General features: G+C 44.1%; 1 protein-coding gene across 4 annotated transcripts; it reads left to right on the forward strand.

The window, feature by feature from the left end:
* Window positions 1-26: 26 nt before the first annotated feature.
* On the forward strand, window positions 27-12,510 carry galnt3 (UDP-N-acetyl-alpha-D-galactosamine:polypeptide N-acetylgalactosaminyltransferase 3 (GalNAc-T3)). Of its 4 annotated transcripts, none has more exons than XM_042083244.1 (11): window positions 27-939; window positions 2,591-3,194; window positions 4,171-4,343; window positions 5,481-5,630; window positions 6,018-6,252; window positions 6,407-6,524; window positions 6,974-7,174; window positions 8,540-8,671; window positions 9,317-9,418; window positions 9,536-9,688; window positions 10,540-12,510. In XM_042083244.1, the coding sequence occupies exons 2-11, from the start codon at window positions 2,698-2,700 to the stop codon at window positions 10,651-10,653; spliced, it is 1,875 nt and encodes a 624-aa protein (XP_041939178.1). In that variant the 5' UTR covers window positions 27-939; window positions 2,591-2,697; the 3' UTR covers window positions 10,654-12,510. The 4 variants fall into 4 exon arrangements, with proteins under 4 accessions (XP_041939178.1, XP_041939201.1, XP_041939187.1 ...); XM_042083267.1 differs by lacking the exon at window positions 27-939 and adding an exon at window positions 968-1,376; XM_042083253.1 differs by lacking the exon at window positions 27-939 and adding an exon at window positions 1,448-2,008.
* Window positions 12,511-12,930: the final 420 nt, after the last annotated feature.

The raw sequence follows: 12,930 nt of genomic DNA on the forward strand, positions 1-12,930 counted from the left end.
ATCACCTCTTTTGTATGGTGGAAAAGCTAGTGATGCTATACATCTACAGCAATACATATATCTGCATTAATTTAGAAACCAGTGTCAACATCCTTGTTGCAGAAGCTAATACTCTTTCAGTATTCACACTTAATTAAAATGTGACACGTCTCACACTTTAAGTCAATCTTCTGTGCCCTGGGGAGCTGGGAACAACTGCTGTGCTGAGCAGGATACAAGAGAGGGGAGAAAACACTTAAATTGCAGATTTGGCTTTGTTGTATACAATCAAGATAAAGTTGAGATATATTTAGGTTGGAGTTTCTACAGAAAAGAGGATGACTCCCATTTTAATTAAAGGAGGCTCTTGAACTGTGACTCCTGGACAACCCCCCTTCACAAGGAAGTAAAGACTCGGATGAGCGCTCCTATTGTCATTCTTGTTGAGCTCACCGAGTAGACTACTTGCATATTCCACATTCTATCAGTTTACCAATTCTTTAAAAAAAAAATCAGTGTTTGTAGCCTACATAGCCTGCTCTGTGAAACTAATGTTCAGAATTCCGCTATGTTAAATATATTTTGCTATGTATTGTGACATTAGACTAATGTAAGTGATCGTAGTGAAAACATTATTTGACCGCTACCTAAGGCAGTTCTAAAGCGATGCCTGGGAACTGACATGGTTTCAGCTAGGTCCTATCACTGAGCTCTCTTACCCCCAGCACCACTGGGCTTCGGTGCGGTAGAGGTACCCATAGATACAGAGTGGGAAGGCACGGCGCTTCGTCTTTTAGGCTACTTATCTTTATTGGTTTGAGATATTTGATAACTTTCCTCTCGGACAACGATCACATGGGCTTTACAACAAGGAGCGCGGAGAAGTTTGAGAACAACTGCATGCTGACACTGAGCAAACGCGAACATAGATTCGTCATGTCCACCAGCCCAACGTGTTCGGTAAGAAGATGACTTTATGGAGCTTGTGTCTCAGTACAATTGTCTCTAATGTCTACTGTATAAACTCTTCCACTATTACTATTAATTTCACATTTTACTTGGTGGTTTTGCTTTTAGTGCCTTTCATTCACATTAGGCTACTCTCACATTTATGGCAGTGGTTAAGTCAGTTTTATGACAAATCTTCATTTGCTTTCCGTGAACTGCTCTGCGATAAAATAAATAAATAAATAAAGTAGAAAAATCTTTGAGTCATTTTTGCTAATCCTTTTGGTCGATATTTTGAGAGTCTACCACAATTCGACGCGGTTTGTGTGAGAGCCATAGACGTGCCGCAACTTTGTATCCCAGCAACAGTTTCATTGAACGCATGGTTGAGTAGGCTAAATCCTGTTACTATAAGATTGAGCGATAGGCTGCTTAGGTCGGATGTCCTGGTGAGTTGGTTATTGTCCAGGACTAACAAGGGTATGCAAGTCAATCTTTTTTTATTTACCCTATATACGATGAAGTTTGTGAGGGTTAGCCTAAGAGCCTATTTCTACCACAGCGAGAATGCCCTGAGGAAATACTGGTCTTGACAAGATTATTTCCTTCTGTATATTCGAGTTTGAGTATGAGTGTTCTGTGTTTGAGTGCTGTGTGTTAAAAAGATAGGGACCGCCAAATTGTTTGTAGGCTATTAAAACAACATATCCTAGGTGGCCAGTCCAGAATCACATAAGATTTTGTAGGGCATTAGGCTAAACCGTAAGGTATTTTTTACAAGAACAGTCACCACCTGAATCCTGTTATTACCTTTAAGTAAATGAGCCCAAGGGGGTAGGCAACAGTCTACGCACGCGTGTCAAGTGGTCTCCACCCTCTACCTGAGAGAAACACACCTGGATCCACCGAGACGGAAGTGCTATGCAAAGATTTCCAAATCTTAGCGGAATACTGTTGAGGAATTAGGCTACGTTTATCACAGCTGATGGGTTCCAAAGAGAGATGGACCTCGACTAGTTTTTGTCGAATTTGGTGACTATAGAGACTACTTTCCCTCAGCTTCTTTTTAGTTACATATTTGGTAAGGTTTCAGCAAAGTAATTAGGTAGAATATGTCTGATTTTAGTGTGTTTTTCAAAAGCTACCTGTACATTTGCACGCTTAGATACATCAACACTAAACCGGGTATGTAGCCTTCTTTGCCTCTTGAATAAAGACCAGCAATGTCAGAGCACAGGGTGTAATGATGGCCTACATGGCCTGCGATTGTTTTTAAGGGAAAGTTCGGTATTTTACTTTTCAGGAGGTCTTCGATTGTGTCATGTCGTTCAGAATTTTTCTACAGTAGGCTATCTAATTTCAACTTTCAAAACCAGCCTGAAAGTCAGTGGTGGTCATTTCCTTTCAATAAACTAAAAATAATCTTCTGTGTGTTAATGTGGATAATGACTCACATGAGGAATTCTTTCTGTCATTCTTAAGTAGGCTTAAATATCAGTGTAAATGTTACCCTTGGATTAGAAGGATATTGAAGACCGGTTGAATGACTTAATAGTTTGCATAAACTGTTACTTTAGAAATGTTCAGGAATTGGATTTTTTCAATTTCAATAGACTTTTCTGGCACACTGACACACCTCACTTTATTCCTTTATTTTTAAAAGGTCTACCCACCAGTGATGTTTATAACCAGGTTTGACTCTGGCAAAAGTGTGTCTTCTACGTTCTAAGAGGACCTTTTCGTATTTTCCTGAACTTTGCCAACTTGAAAATGAGTGGCTTTCGTAGATTCCTAAGGCGACGTGTACACCCATGGAAGCTGGCCATTGTTGCCCTGGTCTTTGTCACATTTCTGTTGCTAATCCAACGGGAGGTGGTCAGCCAAGGTCCTCAGGAGGAGCCATGGCTGAAAGAGATTGTGGTCAAGCGGGACGCTGTGTTGGGAATGGTCATGGGGGCGGTCAATAACTTCAGGGACTCCATGCCAAAGATGCAGATCAAAGCTCCTGTCCATCAGCCTGAGGTACGTGGTGAGCAGTCGTGTTTGCCTGGGTACTACACTGCAGCTGAGCTCAGGCCGGCCCTCGAGCGCCCGCCCCAAGACCCCAGTGCACCCGGAGCATCGGGGAAGCCCTTCCACACGGAGAACCTGGGGCCAGTCGAAATGAAGGAGAAAGAAAAGGGTGAGGCAAAGCACTGCTTCAACCTGTACGCCAGTGATCGCATCTCCCTCAGTCGAGACCTTGGACCAGACACCAGACCTCCAGAGTAAGTTTTTTTTTTTTCACTCATTCATTCATTCACACTCTCTCTCTCTCTCTCTCTCTCTCTCTCTCTCTCTCTCTCTCTCTCTCTCTTTCTCTTTCATATCAGCTATTTGTAGAGAAGGCAAATCAGTTGAAAGTCATATTAATATTCAAAATGTAGTTGAATATTATATTCAGTCATTTATTCACAAAGGTAATTCATCTTTGTTTAAAAAAAATGAGAACAGTTTATAAAATAAACTGGATGCAGAATATGAGAAGCAACTAAAAAGTGCAATTCGTTAAAAGGCATATTTAAGTCATATGTCTGTGTTTACATTGATGGAACTGTGTTATACTCTGTTTTTTTTACTTTGTTTAGCCGTACTCTGACCTTTTTTTGTCCTAGTGAAAGATACCCTATAGAAATGTCAGAATGATGCTCTAACTAAAGATATAGCACCATCTAGTGGCTTAGAGTTTGCTGATATGTTATAATGGGTAATATTAATCATTCATAATTTCCCATGAGGATCTTTGTGGTCACCTTTTAAAGTGCAGAGCTATGGCACATGAGAAGAACATGGATCAAAGAACAGTAAAAATGCTCCATGTGTCTGCCTCTAACAGAAAAAAAATGTACAACCCGGACATGCCTCTTATATTTGTCTGCAGTTACATAAGAAATTTCACTGAAACCACAGGCGGGCTCTCCTGAAACATTGTTCGGCATGCCAGACCAGTTAATGTGGCTGAACTTCGAGAAAGACTGTGTTTAGCTTGGCTAATTAAACAAGTCTGTTCCCGTTCCTGTGATTTTTAATGGGAGTAATTTACACCACATTTGGTGGCATTTTATTTGAGAATTGAATTGTAAAAGGATGTCACAGTAGGTGCACAGCAATGAAAAGCAGAGCTTCAGCGCCAGACATTTAAGACTGCTGTGAATGAAAAGACAACCCTGTGCCATGTACACCCCGCTCCCCTCCCCTCCCCAGGTGTATCGAGCAGAAGTTCAAGCGCTGCCCCCCGCTGATGACCACCAGCGTGATCATTGTTTTCCACAACGAGGCCTGGAGCACACTGCTGAGGACCGTCTACAGCGTGCTCCACTCCTCGCCGGCCATCTTCCTCAAGGAGATCATCCTGGTGGACGACGCCAGCGAGGACGGTGAGCGAGCGGCACGGGGGTGGAAGTAGGGGGGTAGGGGGAGGAGTAGAAGTGCAGGCAGGCGGGTGGTCGGGCAGTCGGTCGGTCGGGAAGTGGGCCTGCGGGAGATGGACCACCCTGCCTTTGGGGAGCTCTGCTTACAGCCAGCCTGCTGGGCAGCCTGCTCGCTCACTCACTCGCTTGTGGCTGTGCCGTGGAGCACACAGACATGTGTCTGCGGCCCTGGGTGCGTGTGAGAGTGGTCGCAGAGTGGTTGGTGTTAAAGCAGGAAGCGTCTCTTTTTGGAGAATGGATTTACTGAAAGAAGGCAAGGCTGTGACCATTTACCGTGTGTGTGTGTGTGTGTGTGTGTGTATGTGTGTGACAGAGACACAAAGGAGAGCGAGATGAAGAATGAAGAAGTAGATACTGTGTATTTGTTAGAGAGAGGGAGAGAGAGAGAGAGAGAGAGAGAGACAGGACATTCTGAGTCGGTGTGAGGACATTCTGAGTTGGAGAGTACTGCTGTAAACAGGCTCCCAGGCTGGGAGACTAAATGAGTGTACAGAGCCTGCAGTATTGGCCTGGCCCACACTCATTTGGAGGGAACAGCACTGCTATTAGCACACAGCAATAAAACTATTGTATGACTCTCCTGCAGGAGGGACCGGTCAGAGTTGGCAGCAGGCCATGTCAGGGAAGGAAGCCAGGCAATCTGTGTCTCTCCCTTTCTCTCCTTTCTATCTCTCTCTGTCCTTCTTTCTCTTCTTCCCCCTCTGTCGTTTACTTTCCTCCACCCCCCCCCCCTTCTCTCTTTCTCCCTGTCAGCTTCGAAAGAATGCAGCCAGACCTACAGTAACACAGTGCTCATTCCACAAAGGACTACCGCAATTCAGTTGGGCAAAGATTTCAGCTGACTAACACATTTATAATGGGAGGTTTGTGTCTTGCTCAATACTGGCATGTTAGTGATGTCATTTATGAAGGCATTAGTAAACTAGATATCCTAGTAGAAAAATGTCAGTGAACAATGGCGATGTTTCCACAGAAGTGATGACTTTGAATGGAGCATTCCACAGAGACCATGATTGTTTAGAGGCCAGTTACAGCCCCCCACAGTCTGTGTGCATCACCGATACTGCTGTTGTGTCTCTGCAGAGAGGCTGAAGGAGGATCTGGATGAGTATCTGAAGAGGCTGCACATCGTGCACGTGGTGCGTCAGCTCGAGAGGAAGGGCCTGATCACGGCCCGACTGCTGGGAGCGTCAGTGGCCACCGGGGACGTTCTCACCTTCCTAGACGCCCACTGTAAGTGGAACCTCTGTCGTGGTCACACCGGTGTGGCTTGTTGTGTTAAAGAAACACCTATTCTTGAATGGATGGTGGGTGCCATGTCTCGCCTATCTGGTACAAACCTTGCCAGCAGCAAGCAAAGCCTCAGAGCTATTGGTCTAATTTGTTATTGAGAGTAGATATTGATCCTAGCCCTTGAGAAGATATTGCTCCTAAAACTACTGAAAACAAACTACAATTCTTGTTTGTTAATCTTTTTTGTGTTCTGTTGATCTTTTTCGTTAATTTAATTAGCTGCAGGCATCTAAGGTTACATCCACACTATTCTATCTGATAGACAAGGCTGTGATAGATAGGGGCTTATGTGTGCTGGGTAATAATGTCTGTGCATCATTGGAACAGGTGAGTGCTTCCATGGCTGGCTGGAGCCTTTGCTGGCCAGGATAGCGGAGAACTACACGGCTGTGGTGAGCCCTGACATCACCACTATCCATCTGGACACGTTTGAGTTTGTAAAGCCTTCACCATACGGGCAGAACCACAACCGAGGAAACTTTGACTGGGGGTTGTCCTTTGGCTGGGAGACCTTACCTGACCACGAGAAACAGAGGCGAAAAGATGAGACGTATCCCATCAGGTGAACATGCTAAGACACTAAAAGTGCAGTTGGGGAAAAAGGGTATAGTTGGAAGGAAGGACTTTTTCTGGCCTTAGTTGCCTTTTCATTTAGAACTTTAGACCTTAAGGTAACCTGAAATAATCTAATAATAGGCATCCATTTGAATTTGCAGTACACCAACATTTGCCGGAGGGCTGTTTTCCATCTCAAAGGACTACTTCTACCACATTGGGAGTTATGATGAGGAGATGGAAATCTGGGGAGGTGAAAATATTGAGATGTCCTTCAGGGTATGTTTGTAATATGCATGCCTTTTCATTTGGGAGCAATGTGACAGCTTCATATGAACATTGTGGTGTGATGCAGTGTTGACACTGCCATTGGTTTTTTGTTATTGCCATGTACATCTTCTCTACTGATATATTTTGATTTGTCATGTATCTCATTGCACTAGGGGAAGAGAGTAGAGGAGAGTAGGACTATTATTATTTTCCCAGACAATCAAGGATTAAGACCAACTAATCAGGATGGCACATCTGATTGCCAATCAATCAATAAGTTCCAAGATGTAATTATATTTTTCCTGAATATGAGGACACTACTGTTTGTTAAGGGAAAGTGCGCTAAAAGGCCTTTTAAGCCATGTTGTCCACACTCCGTGCTGTTCATGATGATGTGCCCTTTGGAAAGCGATCCTCACCTGATCATGTCTGCTGCTGTTGCCGTGGCTCCCGTGCAGGTGTGGCAGTGTGGTGGCCAGCTGGAGATCATCCCCTGCTCCATCGTGGGCCACGTCTTCCGCACCAAGAGCCCCCACACCTTCCCCAAGGGCACCCAGGTCATCGCCCGCAACCAGGTGCGTCTGGCCGAGGTCTGGATGGACAGCTACAAGGAAATCTTCTACCGGAGGAACCAGCAGGCTGCCCAGATGGCCAGGGAGGTACGTGTTTCATTACATTTTCATTGCAGTTCATTATGTTTTCATAGTTTTCCGGAAGCTTCTCTGAAGCCCCCTGCTGTTTCCACAGAAGTGCTCACTTCAAGTGAAAACATTTACATAACCAACTTTGTCTTCTAAATGAGACACATAATAAAATGTTGCATCAAACTTGGTCTGCCATCCTTTAGCTATTTTGTACAGGGCCAGTGGGACACTTCCATGTTTTTGTGTTTCTATACTGCATTGCCTGCTAGCCCACAGTTTGTGCAGCCACATGCTGGCTTCTGAAGACTTTGTCCTGTATAGACAAAGTCTAAGCGAAGCACAAACACAGGCCGATAATGCTGCGATTCTTTAACGTATGCCTGATCCCTCAGGCGAGCCGTCTGTCAATGTTTTCCCTTAGTGGACACAGTCATGAGACCTTTAGGATGACTTGCGTGGGAGCAAACAAACGCGGAGGGCTTTAACATATGACCGAAACATTCGGTAAATAAACTGGTGTCATTGTTCAGGAAGCACTGGCGCCCTGGTTGTGAGCGGGAGAGAACACAAGGGGCACCTTTTGAGTGGGCCGGGAGATGAGACTAAGTGACAGCTGACTGGGGAAGCCTGAGGGGAGTGCTCTTCCAGGTCTCTCAGTGTGCTGCTGAGTGGTCAACTAACAGCATGGAATGCACATGCAACTGGACCGGGGCCAGGGAATGTTTGTGTGCACAAATGTCACTCAAACTCCCACTGCCCCCACCCCCACCACCAACACCCCACCACTGATCTCAGGCCAGTCGTGTGGCAGACAGCTCCCCTGATCTCATGTAGTTCCCAAAAGTTTATTAGTGTGAGCTTAGGATCAAACCACAGCCTTATTGTACGTTGCATTTTTTGACGGTTGCATTAGACTCTATTTTTTTATTTTGGAAACTAGATTCACATTTTTAGAAACATGTTTAAATATCACACCATCTGTATGTAACCTCAATGTTGTCATTTCATTTGCATCTCTTGATTAAGATCAGCGATGCAAAGCCTCAGCTCTTCGTTTATACGTTGTGCTCCTGCACATGTGATTCACGAGGTATAAATATGCTTGTCTTTTCTGCCTGGAGGACATTATTGAATGAAATGCAGCCGAGAAAGGGGTTGCTTTGCTTGGCCTCGTCCACCACCGACCACATTAAACTAGACTGCCAGTGGGGGAAAGGGAGAGAGGGTGGGATGTGGTGGAACTGAGTGGTGATGGAAGCTTTCCCTGCCGCTCTAGAGAAGGAGGGAGAGAGAGTGAAGGACGGAGGGAGTTGGAGGTGGGGGGGGGGGGGTGGTGACCTGTAATGGGGGTCCTCGCTCAGACTGTGATTGTTTCCACAGAAGTCGTTTGGCGATGTCTCGCGCCGCGTGGACCTCCGGGAGAGACTGCAGTGTAAGAGCTTCTCCTGGTATTTGAAGCACGTCTACCCCGAGGTGTTCATGCCCGATCTCAATCCCCTTCAGTTTGGCGCAGTGAGTCCACCATATCATCTCTCTCTCTCTCTCTCTCTCTCTCTCTCTCTCTCTCTCTCTCTCTCTCTCTCTCTCTCTCTCTCTCTCTCTCTCTCTCTCTCTCTCTCTCTCTCTCTCTCTCTTCTCTTCTCTTCTCTTCTCTCTCTCTCTCTCTCTCTCTCTCTCTCTCTCTGTATCTCTCTCTTTGCCTCTCTCTTTCTGTTTCTCTTTCTTTTTTGTTCTTTCTCTCTTTCTCTCTCTCTCTCTCTCTCTCTCTCTCTCTCTCTCTCTCTGTATCTCTCTCTTTGCCTCTCTCTTTCTGTTTCTCTTTCTTTTTTGTTCTCTCTCTCTTTCTCTTTCTCTCTCTCTCTCTCCGTGTCTTAACCCAACCACAGCCAGCTCCATCTGCCCATTGTGGTTTTTAGCTCCGAGCATCTCCAGAGATTCTGTAAATCTGGCTCGCCGAGTGTTGGAGAGCGAAGCGAGTGAGTGAGCGAGCAAGCGAGCGCTCCCTGCCACCCAGGCCACGAGGCGCACCACTGTTTGAACAGCTTGTGCATTACTGGAGCCCATTTCCACTGACTTTCACCCCACTTTCCCCTCCTCCTCTTCTTCTTTCCCCTCCTCCTCCCCCTCTCTCCATTCCCTCTCTCCCGTTTCCTCTAGGTGAAGAATGTGGGCAAAGACGCCTGTCTGGATGCCGGAGAGAACAATGAGGGAGGCAAGCAGCTGATCATGTACCCCTGCCACGGCATGGGGGGCAACCAGGTCTGCCAGGCGATAACCTACACTCACGTTGACATACATTCATTGTAATTCAAGGAGTCGAGGATGACCGTGTTCAGAGAGTGTTTAATGAAACACCTTTTTGGTTGCCTCTTCCAGTACTTTGAGTTCTCAACACGTCACGAGGTCCGGCACAATGTTCAGAAGGAGTTGTGTTTGCATGGGACGGAGCGCACAGTCAAGCTGGAGGAGTGCCAGTTCAAAGGTCACAGCACATTTGTGGGAGGAGAGCAGAAGTGGGAATTAAAGGAGGTAAATGACTGGACACACTCTCACATACATACATTTACATACACACACACACACACACACACACAACACACACAGATGATTTCCCCCCGGTTCACCTTTCTGTCAGCGCCTGTATGAGTTGTAATGTTACACCACCATTTCTCAGAATCCGTAGGCAGCTCTTTGTGGACAGTTGTGTGGTATTGCCTCAGTCTGCCTTCAGATTGAGTCACACCAGCCTTGTGTGCACACAGTTGCCTACATTCAGTGCTCTCACAGTTGCCTACATTCAGTGCCCTCACAGATTACTTTGTTTTATAAAACAGTCTTACATCAACTGATCTACCATATGTTTTATTTTATTCTTGTTGTCAGCTGTTGAACTCTGGTTCACAGTGTCTTACAAAATGTATTATTATGTATTATTATTGTAGTATTGTAAATCAGGTTTATAGGCCAAGTATACTTGCGTATGCAAGGAATTTGGTCTCTGCACACAGTGAGGTGAAGCACACACTAACCCAGAGCAGTGAGCTGCCTTGCTACAGTGGCGTTTGGGAAGCAGTGAAGGGTTAGGTGCCTTGCTCAAGGGCACTTCAGCCGTGGATGTGGGCATGGGAGAGCAGTGCTCAACCACTTCCCCCGCCCGCCCATGTTTTCCTACTGGTCGGAAAATGCCCAAGCCCAAAGCCCTAACCAGTAGGCCACGGCTGCCCCCGTATGAGTACAATGTGATGTACTATACGTATACTTAATGTGAACAGTACCCTTTCGTACATGTACACTTTGGATCATAAACTGGTAATGGGGGAATGCATTAATGAGTGTTATGACTAATCTATAATTTTCTCCTTATTTCATGCTCTATTCAGAATCAGATGTTTTTCAACTCTGGGTGGAACCTGTGTTTAAGCGCTAGATATGAACATCCCTCTCTAGTGCCCTGCAATGCTGCGGACCGATACCAGCAGTGGCTCTTCACCTGAACCCTGTGGAGATCTCTGAACATTTGAACTGTAGATTCAGATTTTTAATTTATTTTTTTTATATATATTGAATAATTGCTGCTGGGAGTGTGGAACCTACAAAAACACCAATATGAACACAGAAAGTGCCTTCAAGGAGGATGCACACAGTGTATGCTGGAACAGAACTGGGCTAGACTGAAGCCTGATTTTATTTTTCCTCTTTTGTGCGCTCTTTTTTTTTTTTTTTACCATTTTGTACATTGGGAAGCAAATTGTTTATAATGAAGTTCACAAAGTCTTAGGAGTTTAGATGAAACTGATGAAAATCTTCTATCATTTCAGTAGGGTGCTCCACTTCCTTTATGCTTGAAGATGTGTCCTACAGGTTTCAGTCAGTCAACTTTGGGAGATGCCCCTTGTTTTGTTTTTAAGACTGAATACATTCTTTGTAGACTACAAACTTTTAAGGGTAGGGAATCTCCAATTGAAACTGTTATACTATTTTGTGCAAAGCACCAAAGATTGCTTTTAAGTGTTGATAAAAGAACATTTCATTTCAACATTGTTTAGATATGTCAGTGGCAGATGGGACATCTTGTCAAAACATTTTCTTTGGTGGTTCTGTAAGATAAATGATGTGGTATGAGTTTACCATGATGTGGACCCTCATGCATTGTCCAGTTTACAGTGTAGATTTTGCTAATTCACTCATTGTTCCCTTTTTCATTTAGGAGGGTGGGTGATATGTGAAAAGTTTTTTTTTTTTGTTTGTCTGTCAGCTTGAGATTTTAGTAAATTTTTTAAGGAAAAATGTTTCCCCTCTCTGGACTTATTTTGAAGTCTATTTGTATGTCAGATTTATAGCAATATTCAGCCTGTTCAGTTTTAGGTAGAACATTCTAGCATTAGGAAATGAAGGACCCTTGTTATCTGTCAGGTTTTGTTTTTGCATATCTAATATTATGGTTTATTTTCTTGAGTCACGCAAACAGTTTTCTATTTAAGCATTCCAGTCACGTTGATGCCTTTACTCAAATGCCTCCCTTCACTGATGGCCTGTTGAAAGGACATGGTGTGCCTATCTGACGCGCATGCAAAATCGGTTTTACCCGGTGGATTGCGCTCAGAGAGAGTGAGAGTGAAGTCCTGCGATTAAACCAAACAAGTCACGACTGACCCCCCTGTGACCTTAGACCCGTGGTTGTGCTGCAATCAAAACACGAGCTGAATGTGACATGTAGCCTACCCACTGCTCCACATCTGTTCTTGAAGACACACTAGCTGTTAACGCCGTTGTCAAGCAGACACAAACACGTAGGCCTATCATGTGCTGAATAAATTGCTGCCGTCTGATTGTGAATATTTGAAATCCTTTTACTTTAGTCAACATCTACCATTTAAGCAAAATTCTTAAGTTTTCCATCTGAGAGGATAAATGGATCGAACTGATGCCTTTGCTTGACCCCTTACTGTTTATTCACCTAGTTATGGGTGTTTCATGACATTTTAGCGTTTCCATTTACTGCTATTCCGGCAGACAATGTATGAAGCCTAATAATGTGCCTAAAAAAACAGCCGACAGTGTTGCCCTTTTTGACTTGCCGTTTTTATATTTTAACAGCAGAGGGCGCTCTGGTAAATATCTTTATTGGCCCTTGCTGTGATTGAGGCCAAAATAATTTATTTTAGGTTATGGCTCCTAGCAAATCAGTAACACAGGGTCTGGAATTTCTGGAATATCATGGAATTTTGGAAAGTCTATTCTAGACATGTAAAGTCAGGGTATTTTTATCGTTTTTGGGGCAAAGTCATGGAATATCAGGGAATTTTGTTTAGTTTTAAATGCACTTGCCATAATACAAATATTTACATGCAGAATTGGTGTATTTGTGGTTATTAGCTTTATTGCTTTCTTGAGTAGCTCAATCCCATTTATTCATCTCCCGCTCTAAAAAAGTAAAAGAACACTATGCGGCTGCTCTGACATCATTGATCAGTATATTGTACCATTCATTATATAGTAAGTCATGAAAATTCAATTTGTTTTGTCACGGAAAGACAGGGAAAAGTCATGTTACATTTGACTTGGAGTGGGAGCACATAAATTATACATCATAATATAATAGGCCTACATTTAGGTGATCTAATTGTATTCCCCTGAATAAGTATAGATATTCAACTAATCCAGGCTGATTATTTTTACAACTATAGACTCATAGTTGATTCGACTAGATGATTTATGCCTATGCCTATAGGCTTATCAAATGACCACTTCAACCATACGGAAATACACAA

This window comes from Alosa sapidissima, chromosome 2 (genome assembly GCF_018492685.1).
Source record: "Alosa sapidissima isolate fAloSap1 chromosome 2, fAloSap1.pri, whole genome shotgun sequence".
NCBI lineage: Eukaryota > Metazoa > Chordata > Actinopteri > Clupeiformes > Clupeidae > Alosa > Alosa sapidissima.